At 48.4% G+C, this 13021-nt stretch overlaps 2 protein-coding genes across 2 annotated transcripts in view; both read left to right on the top strand.

The window, feature by feature from the left end:
• The first annotated feature begins 5491 nt into the window (after positions 1-5491).
• TMEM267 (transmembrane protein 267) lies at positions 5492-12536 on the top strand. The gene is made up of 3 exons (XM_078879297.1): positions 5492-6189; positions 8134-8470; positions 9592-12536. Exons 1-3 carry the CDS (start codon positions 5731-5733, stop codon positions 9603-9605), a joined length of 810 nt encoding a protein of 269 aa, XP_078735423.1. The 5' UTR covers positions 5492-5730; the 3' UTR covers positions 9606-12536.
• Positions 12537-12702: 166 nt separating this feature from the next.
• The window catches only part of LOC144949340 (ciliary neurotrophic factor receptor subunit alpha-like), a 39002-nt gene continuing 38683 nt past the window's right edge, over positions 12703-13021 (top strand). Inside the window, exon 1 of the mRNA XM_078879312.1 lies at positions 12703-12844. The gene's annotated coding sequence lies outside the window, so the exon portion shown is untranslated. The remainder of the gene's footprint in view (positions 12845-13021) is intronic.

Raw genomic sequence — 13021 nt, 5'->3', positions numbered from 1 at the left:
CAACAAATGAGCAATTCCTAATTAAGCCAAGGGCTTCAAAACCACCTAGACTGTATGGGCTACCAAAGATCCATAAAGTCGGCATCCCTTTACGACCTATAGTCAGTACAATTGGCTCTGCCACATATAAATTAGCAAAATATGTAACTAAACAAATACAGCCTTACATCGGTAGGACATCATCATTCATAAGAAATTCAGAACATCTTGTGAATATGATCAAAGATATTAAACTTAACCCTAATGATATTTTGGTGAGTTTTGATGTGGTTTCGCTATTCACTAAGGTTCCAGTGAGCGAGTCGCTTGAATTACTTGATACACTGGTAAAGAATACAGGTTTACCAAAATATATTCCGAAACTCGCAGACCATTGTTTAAATAACACTTACTTCTTATGGAGAGGCGAATTCTTTAAACAAAGGGAGGGAGCAGCAATGGGCTCTCCTTTATCTCCTGCTATAGCAAATTTGTACATGGAAAACTTTGAAACCAGAGCACTTGCCTCGAGCACATTAAAACCATCCTTTTGGTTTAGATATGTGGATGACACTTTGGTTGTCTGGCCACATGGTAAAGATACACTTAACGATTTTCTAAATCATCTCAATGCACAAAACCCGGCCATTCAGTTCACCATGGAAATGGAGGTGAATAACACACTCCCGTTCCGGGATATTTTACTTGGGCATGGCATAAATGGTAAAATAACACACAGCGTTTACAGAAAACAAACGCACACTGATGCCTATCTGAATGCAGATTCACATCATCACCCAGCTCAGAAATCCTCTTATCAAGACGCTCATACATCGGGCTAAAACAGTGTCAGATGGTGAAAGTCTAGTGAGAGAGATTAAACATGTTAAAGAAGCACTAAGACAGAATGGCTACAATAATGCTCAAATTAACAGACCACTAAAAGCCAAATCACGATCGCAAAGCAACACTGCTGAAAGCGATCAGATTATTAAAACAATAAAAATACCATTTATCTCAGGAGTAACTGACAAATTAGCCCGTGTTTAGCAAAAGCAAAACATTACAGTAAGATTTGGTACAGTACACAAAATTCAACAACTAGTAACGTGCACTAAAGACGAATTACCTAAATTATCAACAGAAGGTGTATATCGGATTAATTGTGTATGTGGCAGATGCTATATTGGACAGACAGGGCGTAACGTTAGTGTAAGACTAAAAGAACACCAGAGAAATATTAAACTATCACAAACACAACTGTCGGCAGTGGCAGAACATGCATGCCAACAGGGACACTCAATTGATTTTGACAACGTGGAAGTGTTGTGTAAAACTAGTTACTACTGGCAAAGACTAATTAGAGAATCGATTGAAATTGAGAGAAACAGAAATAACTTTAATCGCTCAGACAGCTACAGGCTTAGTGCGGCCTGGAAGCGTATTATTAAATAAGATACATTACAATTCCTTATAAGGGAAACAAACATTAACTGATTACTAATGTAGCATAATCACAATAAAACACATTCCAAATAATTACTAATCTACAACTCGCATCGTAACAATAGCCTGATTACTAATCTAGTATATAATTACAATCACTCCCCCCTTGAATCTTTGCACCTGATGAGTTAATGATGACGTCACCCTGCTGCTGCTCTATATAAGTACGGGAGACACAGCAGAGCCTCACCATTCTGGCGAATTGCCCGATGATGCTGGATGCAATTACCAGCGAAACGTCGTACTCAAATTGTAAATGTTGTGGCTTCAACACACCGGTGGGCTAAAGCAGTGAACTATTTGTCTTTTGTCAACGTGACACATTTTTACTGATTGGCCGTGTCAGGTGGTGGAGGGTTACGACACATTTATAAATAACGCGATCTAAACCCAAAAACGTTGATTATGAATAACATTGGTCGCGAAAGCCTACGTGTTAAACCGTCCTGTATATATATGTAGTGACTGACTCAGAGACACGAAGAGTAGGAGGCACTCTGTTTATTAACACGGCCTGACAGTGAAGACTTTCAGATAATCTTCTTGGTTCTTTCGGTAAAGTCACGTAGAATGGGAAATAATAAAATGATGAAAATAAAACATAATAAAATACAATTCTCACGACGTTTCGGCCACAACGCAAGCAGCCGTCCTCAGGTGAAGAACAGGTCTGTCGGAAAGACAGCGTCTTGTCGGAAAGACAAACCTCTTCTTCACCTGAGGACGGCTGCTTGCATTGTGGCCGAAACGTCGTGAGAATTATTTTATTATGTTTTATTTTTATTATTTTATTATTTCCCATTCTACGTGACTTTACCGAAAGAACCAAGAAGATGAATCCCTGCAGTCACGAAAGCTTTTAATCGAAAAAAAAAGTGAAGACTTTGTAACTACGGCTCCCAGTCAGGACAGCTGGGCAGACTGCCTGACTTGCGATGCTGAGATGGTGAAGACGGGAACGACGATGAAGACTCCAGCAGCAGCACGACTTGGGATCCCACTCCAAACGACAGCCTTGAGGTCCCCTCCAGGGGCATCTCTTATCCTGTCAGCGTGAACCCGTACCCCCGGGATTAAAAAGGGGCGGGTTATTGAAACCTAACAGTTTTGGAGCGGGTCCTCATCGCCGGGCCCCAGAGGTCGCAACCGGGTACCCGATACCCGTACCCTACCCGATACCCGGCTACCCGTACCCGGCCGGGTACGGGTACCCGTTTGCGACCCTGGTGCGGCCGGGTACGGGTACGGGTAGGCCGTGCGTCACTGGTGAGTAACTGTTTGTCACTCATTTCCCAACGTCTTGTCTCTTCTCACAATTCAAGTTCCTAGAATCAACCCACCCGCGCCTGCAACATGGCTTCATCCCAGAGGTCGCAATCAGGTACCCAATACCCGTACCCTACCCGTACCCGGCCGGGTACGGGTAGGGTACGGGTACGGCCGGGTACGGGTACCCGTTTGCGACCCTGGTGCGGCCGGGTACGGGTAAGGAATCAAAACCCGTTTGCGACCTCTGCCGGGCCCCCAGGTGGGACGAGGATTGGCTTCCTGGGGACCCCTGGGACGATGTGTAAATGGCTTAACGGGCACTGCCCCTCCCGAGAAGAATAAGAAGAAGGTGACGGCCGTTCCTTCACCCCCGGTCCGTCTGTAGAAGGCGCCGTCGGTGGGTCTGCGGGTGTCAGGCGCTAGGATCCTACAGGCGAATTAATGGAAGCCTGCTGAGGCGCAACCTCCGTGCCTGCTCGCCCTGGCTAGCCGGACACATCAGACACCCGCACGCAGGCGGTGGAGATGAACTGTCACCACAAGGTGGAAAATAGGGTTTCAACTGTGACGGGTGCACAAACCGGCGCCTGCGACCGACTTAGATACGCACGCACTGGGGCCTCCTGACCTCAATCACCTCAACAGGTCCCTGCCATGGCCGGTGCAATTTGGCGGACGTGTCCAGGGGCACCTGGGGACAATGTAACCACGCTTTGTCCCCAGTGGTCCATGGGGTACAGGATTCACGTTGCCCCACAAGCTTCTCATTGGCTCCCTGCCCTTTGGCCGAATTTCCCCGAGACGTCTCCTGCGCTTCTGTATGCCGCCTGATCGTAATCTGCATGGGCAAGGGCACAATTACCTTTTTGCCCAGGTCCATGCCTAACCGAGCCTCCATCGGGGGGGTCACATTCCCTCCCATACTACATGAGGAAAAAGGGGGAGAATTCTGTTGAGGCGTGAGGGGTCATCCTATACCCGGCCATCCTATACTGATCGTAAGATATACATAGATGACGAAAGTGTCATCTACGTATCTCTTCCACAGGGAAGGACGTAGGGTGGATGTCAGGATGGCATCTGTTTCAAATTTTTCCATGAAAACATTCGCTACCACTGGTGATAAGGGAGAACCCATCGGGGTACCTTCATTTTGTTTGTAGAATGTACCATTCCAGATGAAGTAAGTGTGGGTAAGGCAGTACCTCACCAAAGTTGGTACATTAGGATTCAGTCCCTGTTGGACCAAGTCTACAATGATTGATATGGTGTCAGGTACAGGTACCTTGGTGAACAGAGAGACTACATCGAAGCTGACAAGCAAACCCACAATCTCCTGCACACCAGGCGAGGCAGTTAACATCTCCTAACCACCGTGATGATGATGATGAGACACGCAAACTCCAAATATACAGCAGGCGTCGCCAGGGTCGGGATCGAACCCACGACTTCCTGCACACCAGGCGAGGTAGTTAACATCTCCTAACCACCGTGATGATGATGATGAGAGAGAGGCACGCACATTCCAAATATACAGCAGGCGTCGTCAGGGTCGGGTTCGAACCCACGACCTCCTGCACACCAGGCGAGGTAGTTAACATCTCATAGCCACCGCGGCGCCCCGATCATAGCGAGGCAACGTTTCGTGCAATCCCCCTTCACAGCACGCCTACTGATGCTCCTGCTGTTGTGGAGTGACTCATGCAGCCAGCTATGGCTACAGGGTTTGGTGGTACATGTTGTTTACGGCGTTTATTGTGAAATTTCGGTCACAGTTCCAATGATCACTGTTACATTGCTTTTATGGCTTTATTTTGCTGATTTCGAAAAGATTTTTTTAGCTTGACCATGTTTGTTTGTTGTAGTACGGAGTTAGACTGATGGCCTTAATCTAAGTTGACTTGTTGTTTGACTTGCATCCCACTGGGATTTTTGCACACAGCGTTGGTGTACGGTGCTTTTTCTGGAATCTGTGTGGACTTTCGCCTGTGTTGGCGGCCACCACCACCACCACCAGTGGCGATTATCTGAACCCGTCCCGGGCCTCCCCTAGATCGACTCAGCCTCAAATGAGTACCTGGTGCGATGTGTAAAAAACATCGCCAGGAGGAAAACAAAGGTGGCCGGGCGAGGTGCTGGCCACCCACCCCTTCGTGTGCCGTGCCGGCCTTCATAGGTGGTTCTTGCGAACAGCACTTGCCCCAACAGCCTGTTCAGGTGATATGGGGGCATGTATGTGTTTGGTAACGTGTTTCCATTTGTATCTCTGAGGACATGCATGTGGCATGACATGTACTGCTATAAATTTTGATTCAAAGCTTTCGTGACTGCAGGGCTTCGTATTCTTGGTTCTTTCGGTAAAGTCACGTAGAAGGGAAATAATAAAATAATATAAATATAAAAAATATTGGTTTATATTTATTTCATTTTATTATTTCCCTTCTACGTGACTTTACCGAAATAACCAAGAATATGTACTGCTATGTTTGCTGTTCTCCAATATTTCGACAACCTTATTCCATATATATCCTCAATTTTTTCTGTCTTTTTCTTGGATTTTATGTTTGTACATAGTCACTTTAAGACGTTTTCTTGTTCATGTTTTAGTTTTTTTTAGTTTGTTGCGGTTGCACACGATTCAAGAGCCGATTGGCTCACAGGGTTATACCCAAAATAATTGAAACTAAAACGCAAATCAATCAAACAATCGCGTTGACAGCGTCTCGTCGCTAGGTGACCCAAACTTGGCCGAGAAAATGAAAATCGTTGAGGGCCCTCAACGATTTGCGTCGGGGACATTGCCCGCTGATGCCGCTACCGAGTGATGATCCCAGACCTTTAAACTCACGATTTCACTGCGGCTTCGGGTCGTCGTTCGCTCGGCTAACAATGCCACGCCAGCTGCGGTGAAGAGCGGCCAGTTGCTTTGACAACACGACTCGGAAGTTGCTCGCGACAACTTTACACGTAGGCCGCATGGAGCCTACGGTCTTGCCTGGAAGCCGCGCCGGGCCCCCATTGATGGAGGCGGCGGCGGCGGAGGCGACTCAGCGGCGGTGGTGGCGGTGGCTGTGGCTGTGGCAGTCGTGTCCACTGCCGCCTTTGTCTCTCCTCTCGAGCCTGCTGCTCGCTCTCTTCTGCGCCGTCGCGGACCCGCTGTGCGAGAGGCTACAGGCGGGTGGTGGCGGTGGCGAGCTTGCGATGCTGATGAAAGCTGGGATCGACTCCGCGGTGCATGGAGCCGTGGCCATGTGGAGCTGGGCTATCGTGTGCGGTGGTGGTGGAGGTGGTGGAGGAGGTGGTGGTGGAGGTGGTGGAGGAGGTGGTGGTGGAGGTGGTGGTGGTACAGCCGCTGCTCAGGTGCTGCTCGCGGGCTTCCTGGCCTGCTGCCTCGACCTGGATCACTTCGTTATGGCCAAGTCGCTCCGGATATCGGTGAGATGGTGGTGGTGGTGGTTGTTGTTAGCGATGGTGGTCGCCTCTGACATCTGTGGTGCGGTGTGGGGGAAACGTCGCTCCTTCGGGAGACAAAGGCGGCCGGGCGTGGGTGCTGGCCACCCCAATCCCCCACTCGTGTGCCGTGCCGGCCTTCATGGGTGCTGCTTAGTCGCTAACAACACTTGGCACATCGAGTCTGTTGAGGCCACACGGGAGATCTTTTGGATGATGGAGTTCGAGGTGGTTGTCTTGGTGGTTGTTGTCCTGGTGGTGGTTGTCTTGGTGGTGGTTGTCTTGGTGGTTGTTGTCTTGGTGATGGTTGTCTTGGCGGTGGTTGTCTTGGTGGTGGTTGTCTTGGTGATGGTTGTCTTGGTGGTGGTTGTCTTGGCGGTGGTTGTCTTGGTGGTGGTTGTCTTGGCGGTGGTAATAGTGATGGTGGTGCTTCGATTAAGTGTGAGTTATGTATGGAGGAGACATCGGCATCATCATAATTTTTGCAACACAGAAGAGGTGCTAATGGGCTAAAGGAACACATTTAGCAGCACTGCACCTTGCTTGTGGCAGGCACAGCAGTCTCCAGTACCGTTTGTGAGCGGTGGTGGTCCATCCGGTATCTCCAAAGTTCATCAGGGGCCATCCATTTAGTAGGTACGCAAAAATCTGTCAAAACTTGAGCCCTCCCTGTAGGCACGCCGTACCTTTTACACCGCCCCCCTACCCACTTGCGTACGTACGCATGACGCACCCCTCCCCGAATCCTATAGAACGGCCGATATTTAATCCACGCAGAAACGACCAAGGATTAAATTTCGATTTAAAGCTTTCGTGACTGCAGGAATTCATCTTCTTGGTTCTTTCGGTAAAGTCACGTAGAAGGGAAGTAATAAAATAATATATTATTATATTACTTTATTATGTTTTATTTTTATTATTTTATTACTTCCCTTCTACGTGACTTTACCGAAAGAACCAAGAAGTGTTTAAACAAACAGATAGTCCACCGACTGGACCATCTCACCATTTGAAGGCCAATTTAGACAAATTATTATCGAGGCTTCACCCCCCCCCCACCAACGTTTCCTAAGCGTACATTGTCAGTAGACCCCCCCATACACAAGCTACACATTTGGGTTAACCCCCCTCCCCCCTCCATGCGTACGTACTCAATGGATGGCCCCTCATCGAACGTTCAGAAGCCGTGTTACATACCTGTCAACCACTTATCAGTGCCCTACCTTATTACACAGACCAATTCAGACCGTATTGGTCACCCCCGTGCCCTTATAAATCTCAACGTTCATCCTGCAAAGTCCCATCACATGGGAGAAACACAAACAAAGACACATTTTTTTTGGCCTCTATTGAAACGGATGTACGCCGTATGGACCTGAAAACACAATTTCCCTGTACAAGAATACGGGGCAAACCGCACGTGGCGCGGAAAGTGGGTGCCGTGGTGGCGAGATGTTAACTACCTCGCCTGCTATACAGGAGGTTGTGGTTTGGATCCCGACCCTGACACCTGTATATTTTGGTGTTTGAGTGTCTCTCTCTCTCCCCGTGGTTGTGTGGATTTTCTCCAGGTCCTCCGGTTTTTCTTTCCCCATTTAGAATCAGCATCCGGCGTTTACAGTATTTGGCTGCTATAAATTTCCACATGATAAGCCACTTCATTAGGCCATCATTTGTAATGGCCAGGTTGCTCCTGAAAAAGAGCTACATAGCTTAGTGGGCCTTACCTGATAAAATAAAGTTTAGTGTTCCTTGACGAGAGAACCGCCTTGTCACGAAAACGCGACGCATTAATTCCACGCGGTGAGTGAGCGTGCAGTTACGTTGAACTTCTTTCACACCGTACGTAGCCAACCGTGCTGATCGGGGGTGCGTGGGGAAGGACAACAAAGTAACCACCCGGCGTCGTGTAACGCGGCATCCACGCAGGACCTGCACAGGCTGCGCGGCCGCCCTCCCCTGCACAACACCACGCTGGTGCTCGCCCTGGCCCTCTCGCTGGAGCTGGTGCTGGTTCGTCCGCTGGGCCTGCTGGGCGGGCCCTGGGAGCGGCTGCCGGCGCTGGCAGCGCTGGCGTGGCTGTCTCACCACGTGCGAGACGGCGCCCGCCGCGGCCTCTGGCTCTGGCCGCTGGGCTCGACGCCGCCGCTGCCGCGCTGGGCCTACCTGGCGCTGACGGCCGCGCTGCCGCACGCGACCGCGCTGGCGCTGGCCGCGTGCGGGAGGAGCGGGGAGCCGGCGCAGCGGAGACAGCCGAACGGAGCCGGTAACAACAACAACAGCAGCAGCGACGGCAGCAATGACAGCAGCAATGACAGCAGCAACAGCAGCAGCACGTTTAATTGTGGCTCAGGTGTAAAATCGTCGAACGGGCTCCTGTGTTTGAGTCAGGGCAACCTCCCAACAGAGTACATTGGCTCCCCAAGTGTAGTGAGTTGATGGTCACCAATGACTGCACACACGAGAGAGAGAGAGAGAAAAGCCGTCACATAAATTTTGGTTCCACACTCAAATTTGAATGAAATTACAGCTCTGACAATTAAAATATTTGTATCACGGTCATGTCACGAACATTACTGTCATATGCGGAGTGGGTGGGAGAGTGCTGCCACCCTGCTGCATTGACCAAGTTACTCGCAGGGAGCTCGAACGTAGCTCTGTGAGAGCCACTTCCGTGGGCCGTTTTCGAACACGGCCCACCGGCGGTGGCCGTTGCACTGTTCTGCGGCAGATCTGGTAAACAACCATTGGGATGCCTTATCGTCATCGTCGTCATCAGCCATGAGCAATCCACTGCTGGATGAAATCCTTCTGACGCTGTCACCATCTGTAACAATCCTGCAATGTAGCAATCAATCCAGCGTTTTGCGCACGAACTGATTTCATCGCTCCATCTTCTTGGCTGCCACTTCAATCATCATTCCTGACCACCGGCCATCACCCTTCTTGCTACGACGTGTCATGCCCAAGCCCAACGTACTTTGCTTAGCTGCTTCATTTCGACTGCAGGAGGAATCCGATGAGCTATGAAGCTCTTTTTCACAGATGTCCAGTATGGGCACGGGGTCAGTAAGTTACAAAAGCGGACATAATACAACAACACGATTGGAGTGCAAAATAGAGAAAATGGTAAAGCATTAAATATGAATAATTAATAAAACGTTAAATCATGCAAGTCCGATTTATCGAGATTGGGCAAGGCAGCAAAAACAACAAAACAGTCCCAGACCACAGCAGGATAACGCAGAGTGCCTCAGTAACACCGCACATTAACATTGAACTGTCAGTTTCACAGGTAATGATCAAAGTTACAAATCGCATTTGCAAATGTGACTGTGTGCAGTTGACGGACTACTCACAAGCGTGTTGTGTGTGTGTGTTTTGCAGGTTCTTTCGTCTGAAGGATACTTGAACGGGACGTTGACCAATCAATTTTGTGCAAGCGTGTGGATGGTTTTTGCCGCCCACACCGAAAACATTCCTCCGATGTCCGCTGTCTCGCCATGCGATCCCCGCACCTTACTTACGAGCCGTGTTAACTCGTTAAGCGAGCAGCAGTTTGGGTCCATAATATATATATTTTTTTGGGTTAGATCGCGTAAATATAAATGTGTCGTTAAACCCGCCGCCACCCGACACAGCCAATTAGCAAGGTTTGTCACGTAAACAGAACGTGCCAATTCGTTACTAGTACAACACACCGGTGTGTTGGAGAGCAAATCCACAACATTGCCCGGTATGCTGTTCTTGTATTTATATTTACGCGATATTACCCAAAAAAACCTATATTATGGATGATATTGGTCGCGAAAGCCTACTTGTTAGCAGCTTGGGTACGAAGCTGTGATCTGAGTATAGTTTACACATAGGCCTCTTCTGTGTGCTGTTGCTTATTGAAGCAAATCCTAAATTATTTAATGATCATGTTTCCAAAGAACACTTTCGAGTTTTGTAGCATTACCATCGTCATCCATTGATAATCATCGTTATCAACAGCATAAACATAATAATCGTCATCCACCAGTCTTCATCATCAGGAGCATCATCATAGTCATCAATCATCAGCAGCAGTTGCAGCAGCATCATAATCACCGTCTTTAATTCGTAATCATCTGCAGCAGCATTGTCAAACATTTATTAGTCAACATCATCACCGCCCCCACACGTTGCGTTATCATTTCAATGATCAGCCGATCCACCTGCATGCGTTACTTGAGACTGGAAAACACGAGATGGAGTTTGTCGCCTCCTGAAACTGGATCCTGGAGCGACAAGTGCACGTGCTTTTGTGTATATATTTTGCCTTAATGGGATTGTGAATAACCGACGGTGTGACTCCGGTCACCAATATCAAACCGCGGACGGCAGAGTAACGCCACCGCCCACTTTGAATTTCACCGTCAGAATTTCTGCTACTCGCTATTTAAGTTTGTGAGACTTTGGGTGTCTGTGTGAGTCTGTGGGTTTTTATTATGTATCTCCATGTGACTCTGCCTCAAACCACGGACCACATAGTAACACGATGGCCCGCTTTGAGGCCTAGAAGCTAGTCAGATATATTTTGCCCAGTGGCGGCTCATGACATTTCCGCTAGGTGGAGATGTTGCGAGTGACCTCTTAAATGATGGTGTTCTAATTAAGAAAAACCTCGTCATGTTATCGGCATTCCCGTGAAAGTGATATAGCTTATCTACTAACGGTAGGCATTTATAAACAACACGAAACAACAACAAAGCACTTGAATGCTGTCGCCATGACCCTCAAGTCCACACTACACAACCCTGTTGACACTGCCAAATGCCGAGAGGGTGTAGACTGTGGACCTGCTACATTTGCACGGTGCCACCTCGTGTTGTGACATGGTCGTCACAGCCACGGGCGCCTCTTCCACCGCCCTGAATGGGTCTCAAACGACGTGGCTACAATGCGAAGCTGCTAATCGCAACGAATGAAGGGAAATCTCTCACTCGGACGCCTTCACAGCCGCCCCGAGACCCTCTCCGAGGCAGCACAAATCAGACTTGTGGCGTCGCAGCTGTTTCTAATACGAACAACTTAAAATGTTATCTTCATTCGGCAATTAACGTTGAAAGAATCATTTGACATGTTTTAAACGCAACGAAACTAATTTATGGAAAAGTATTTTTTTTATTAGAAAAATAATTGCTCATCTCCTGCCGCTTGTTGGGGCGACGCCCTTCGTGGACGAACCGCGCCTGATTTTGCCGCAGATTTTTAACCGTGGCCACGATTGAGCAAACCATTGCCACCACTCAACACACAACAGCACCCGCCACTTGGTGGCAGCAGTGGCAGCAGCGTCAGCACGGCGCCTGTGCCAGGCCAGCAGCACTTTGAGGCCACGTGAAGTTGTCGAAGGCTCGCTGACAGAGGGGGCTCACGGAACAGACCCAGGTGCCGTGGGTTGACTGACTTGAGATGACTGGCAGATGCACCGGATGTGCCCTCTACTGTGCCAATTCCACACACATACATATAAACATGCATATATATACACACAGGAGAACCCTTCTTAACGATGGTAATTGGTTCCACGAAACCGGTCGTTAAGTGATTTGGTCCTTAGCGAGTATAGGAAATATACTTGAATGGCTCAATTCGTTCCAATAGCATCGAATGTAAACCATGCCCCACACGCTCATGAATGGACGTCGCTGGTTGACCAAGGCCTGGTCAGTCAACTTTGGAGCTCGCCGATTGACCGAAATTGGCGGTCGCGTGCTCGTCATTAACAGGGGAAATGGTCGTTAAGCGAACACATTAAGTGTCTATGGAGGCCTGTCGTTAAGCGATTAGTCGTTAACAGGGTGGTCGTTAAGACGGGTTCTACTCTACACTATACACTACACTATACTCTACACGACTATACACTGCACATTGGACTCAATGGAGGCCTGTCGTTAAGCGATTAGTCGTTGACAGGGTGGTCGTTAAGACGGGTTCTACTCTACACTATACACTACACTATACACTACTATACTCTACACGACTATACACTGCACATTGGACTCAATGGAGGCCTGTCGTTAAGCGATTAGTCGTTGACAGGGTGGTCGTTAAGACGGGTTCTACTCTACACTATACACTACACTATACTCTACACGACTATACACTGCACATTGGACTCAATGGAGGCCTGTCGTTAAGCGATTAGTCGTTGTAATGGGTGGCCGTCAACAGGGGTTTTACTCGGCACAAGATGTGCACGTTTTAATTCTCTCGCTCAAGTTCCGTGATGAAGTCGTGGTGCCAGGGACTCCCCTCCCCGTGTGAAGGGGATGTTTTGACAGACGGAGGATAGGATGTTGGAGGCGCCTTGGTTTTTACAGGGTGGGTCGGTGGGAGCCAACTCGGGGAGGTACGATTGTGTTCCCAATTGTCTGTAGAAAATAAATAAATATATATACATACCATTGCATCCGTTTTCCATATATATAGGACGCGTGACAGATTTCATTTCGATTTGGTTCTGCTCACACCAAGGATACGAGTTGAAAAAGAAGTGGGGTTTTTTTTTAGTATTCTGTATTTGTGTTCATGCTTACTTAGTCTGTTATAATCGGGATATCTAGGTCAAGTTTAACAGGGACCATAGGATAGAGCTTTGTCACGTATTCATGTAAGTATATGGCGAGGTGTTACAGGATATATGTGGGTATGTATGTGTGTGTGTATACGTATGTGGGGAGCGGTAGTGTAGTGGTTAGTGCGCTGGTGTGAACCTGGCGACCCGAGTTCGATTCCTGCTCACGGCCAACACCAGTGACGATTATATTAACCGGTCCTGGGCCTCCCT

The sequence above is a fragment of the Lampetra fluviatilis genome, chromosome 53 (genome assembly GCF_964198595.1).
Source record: "Lampetra fluviatilis chromosome 53, kcLamFluv1.1, whole genome shotgun sequence".
NCBI classification, from domain to species: domain Eukaryota; kingdom Metazoa; phylum Chordata; class Hyperoartia; order Petromyzontiformes; family Petromyzontidae; genus Lampetra; species Lampetra fluviatilis.
This window is presented reverse-complemented; position numbering and strand designations above follow the sequence as displayed.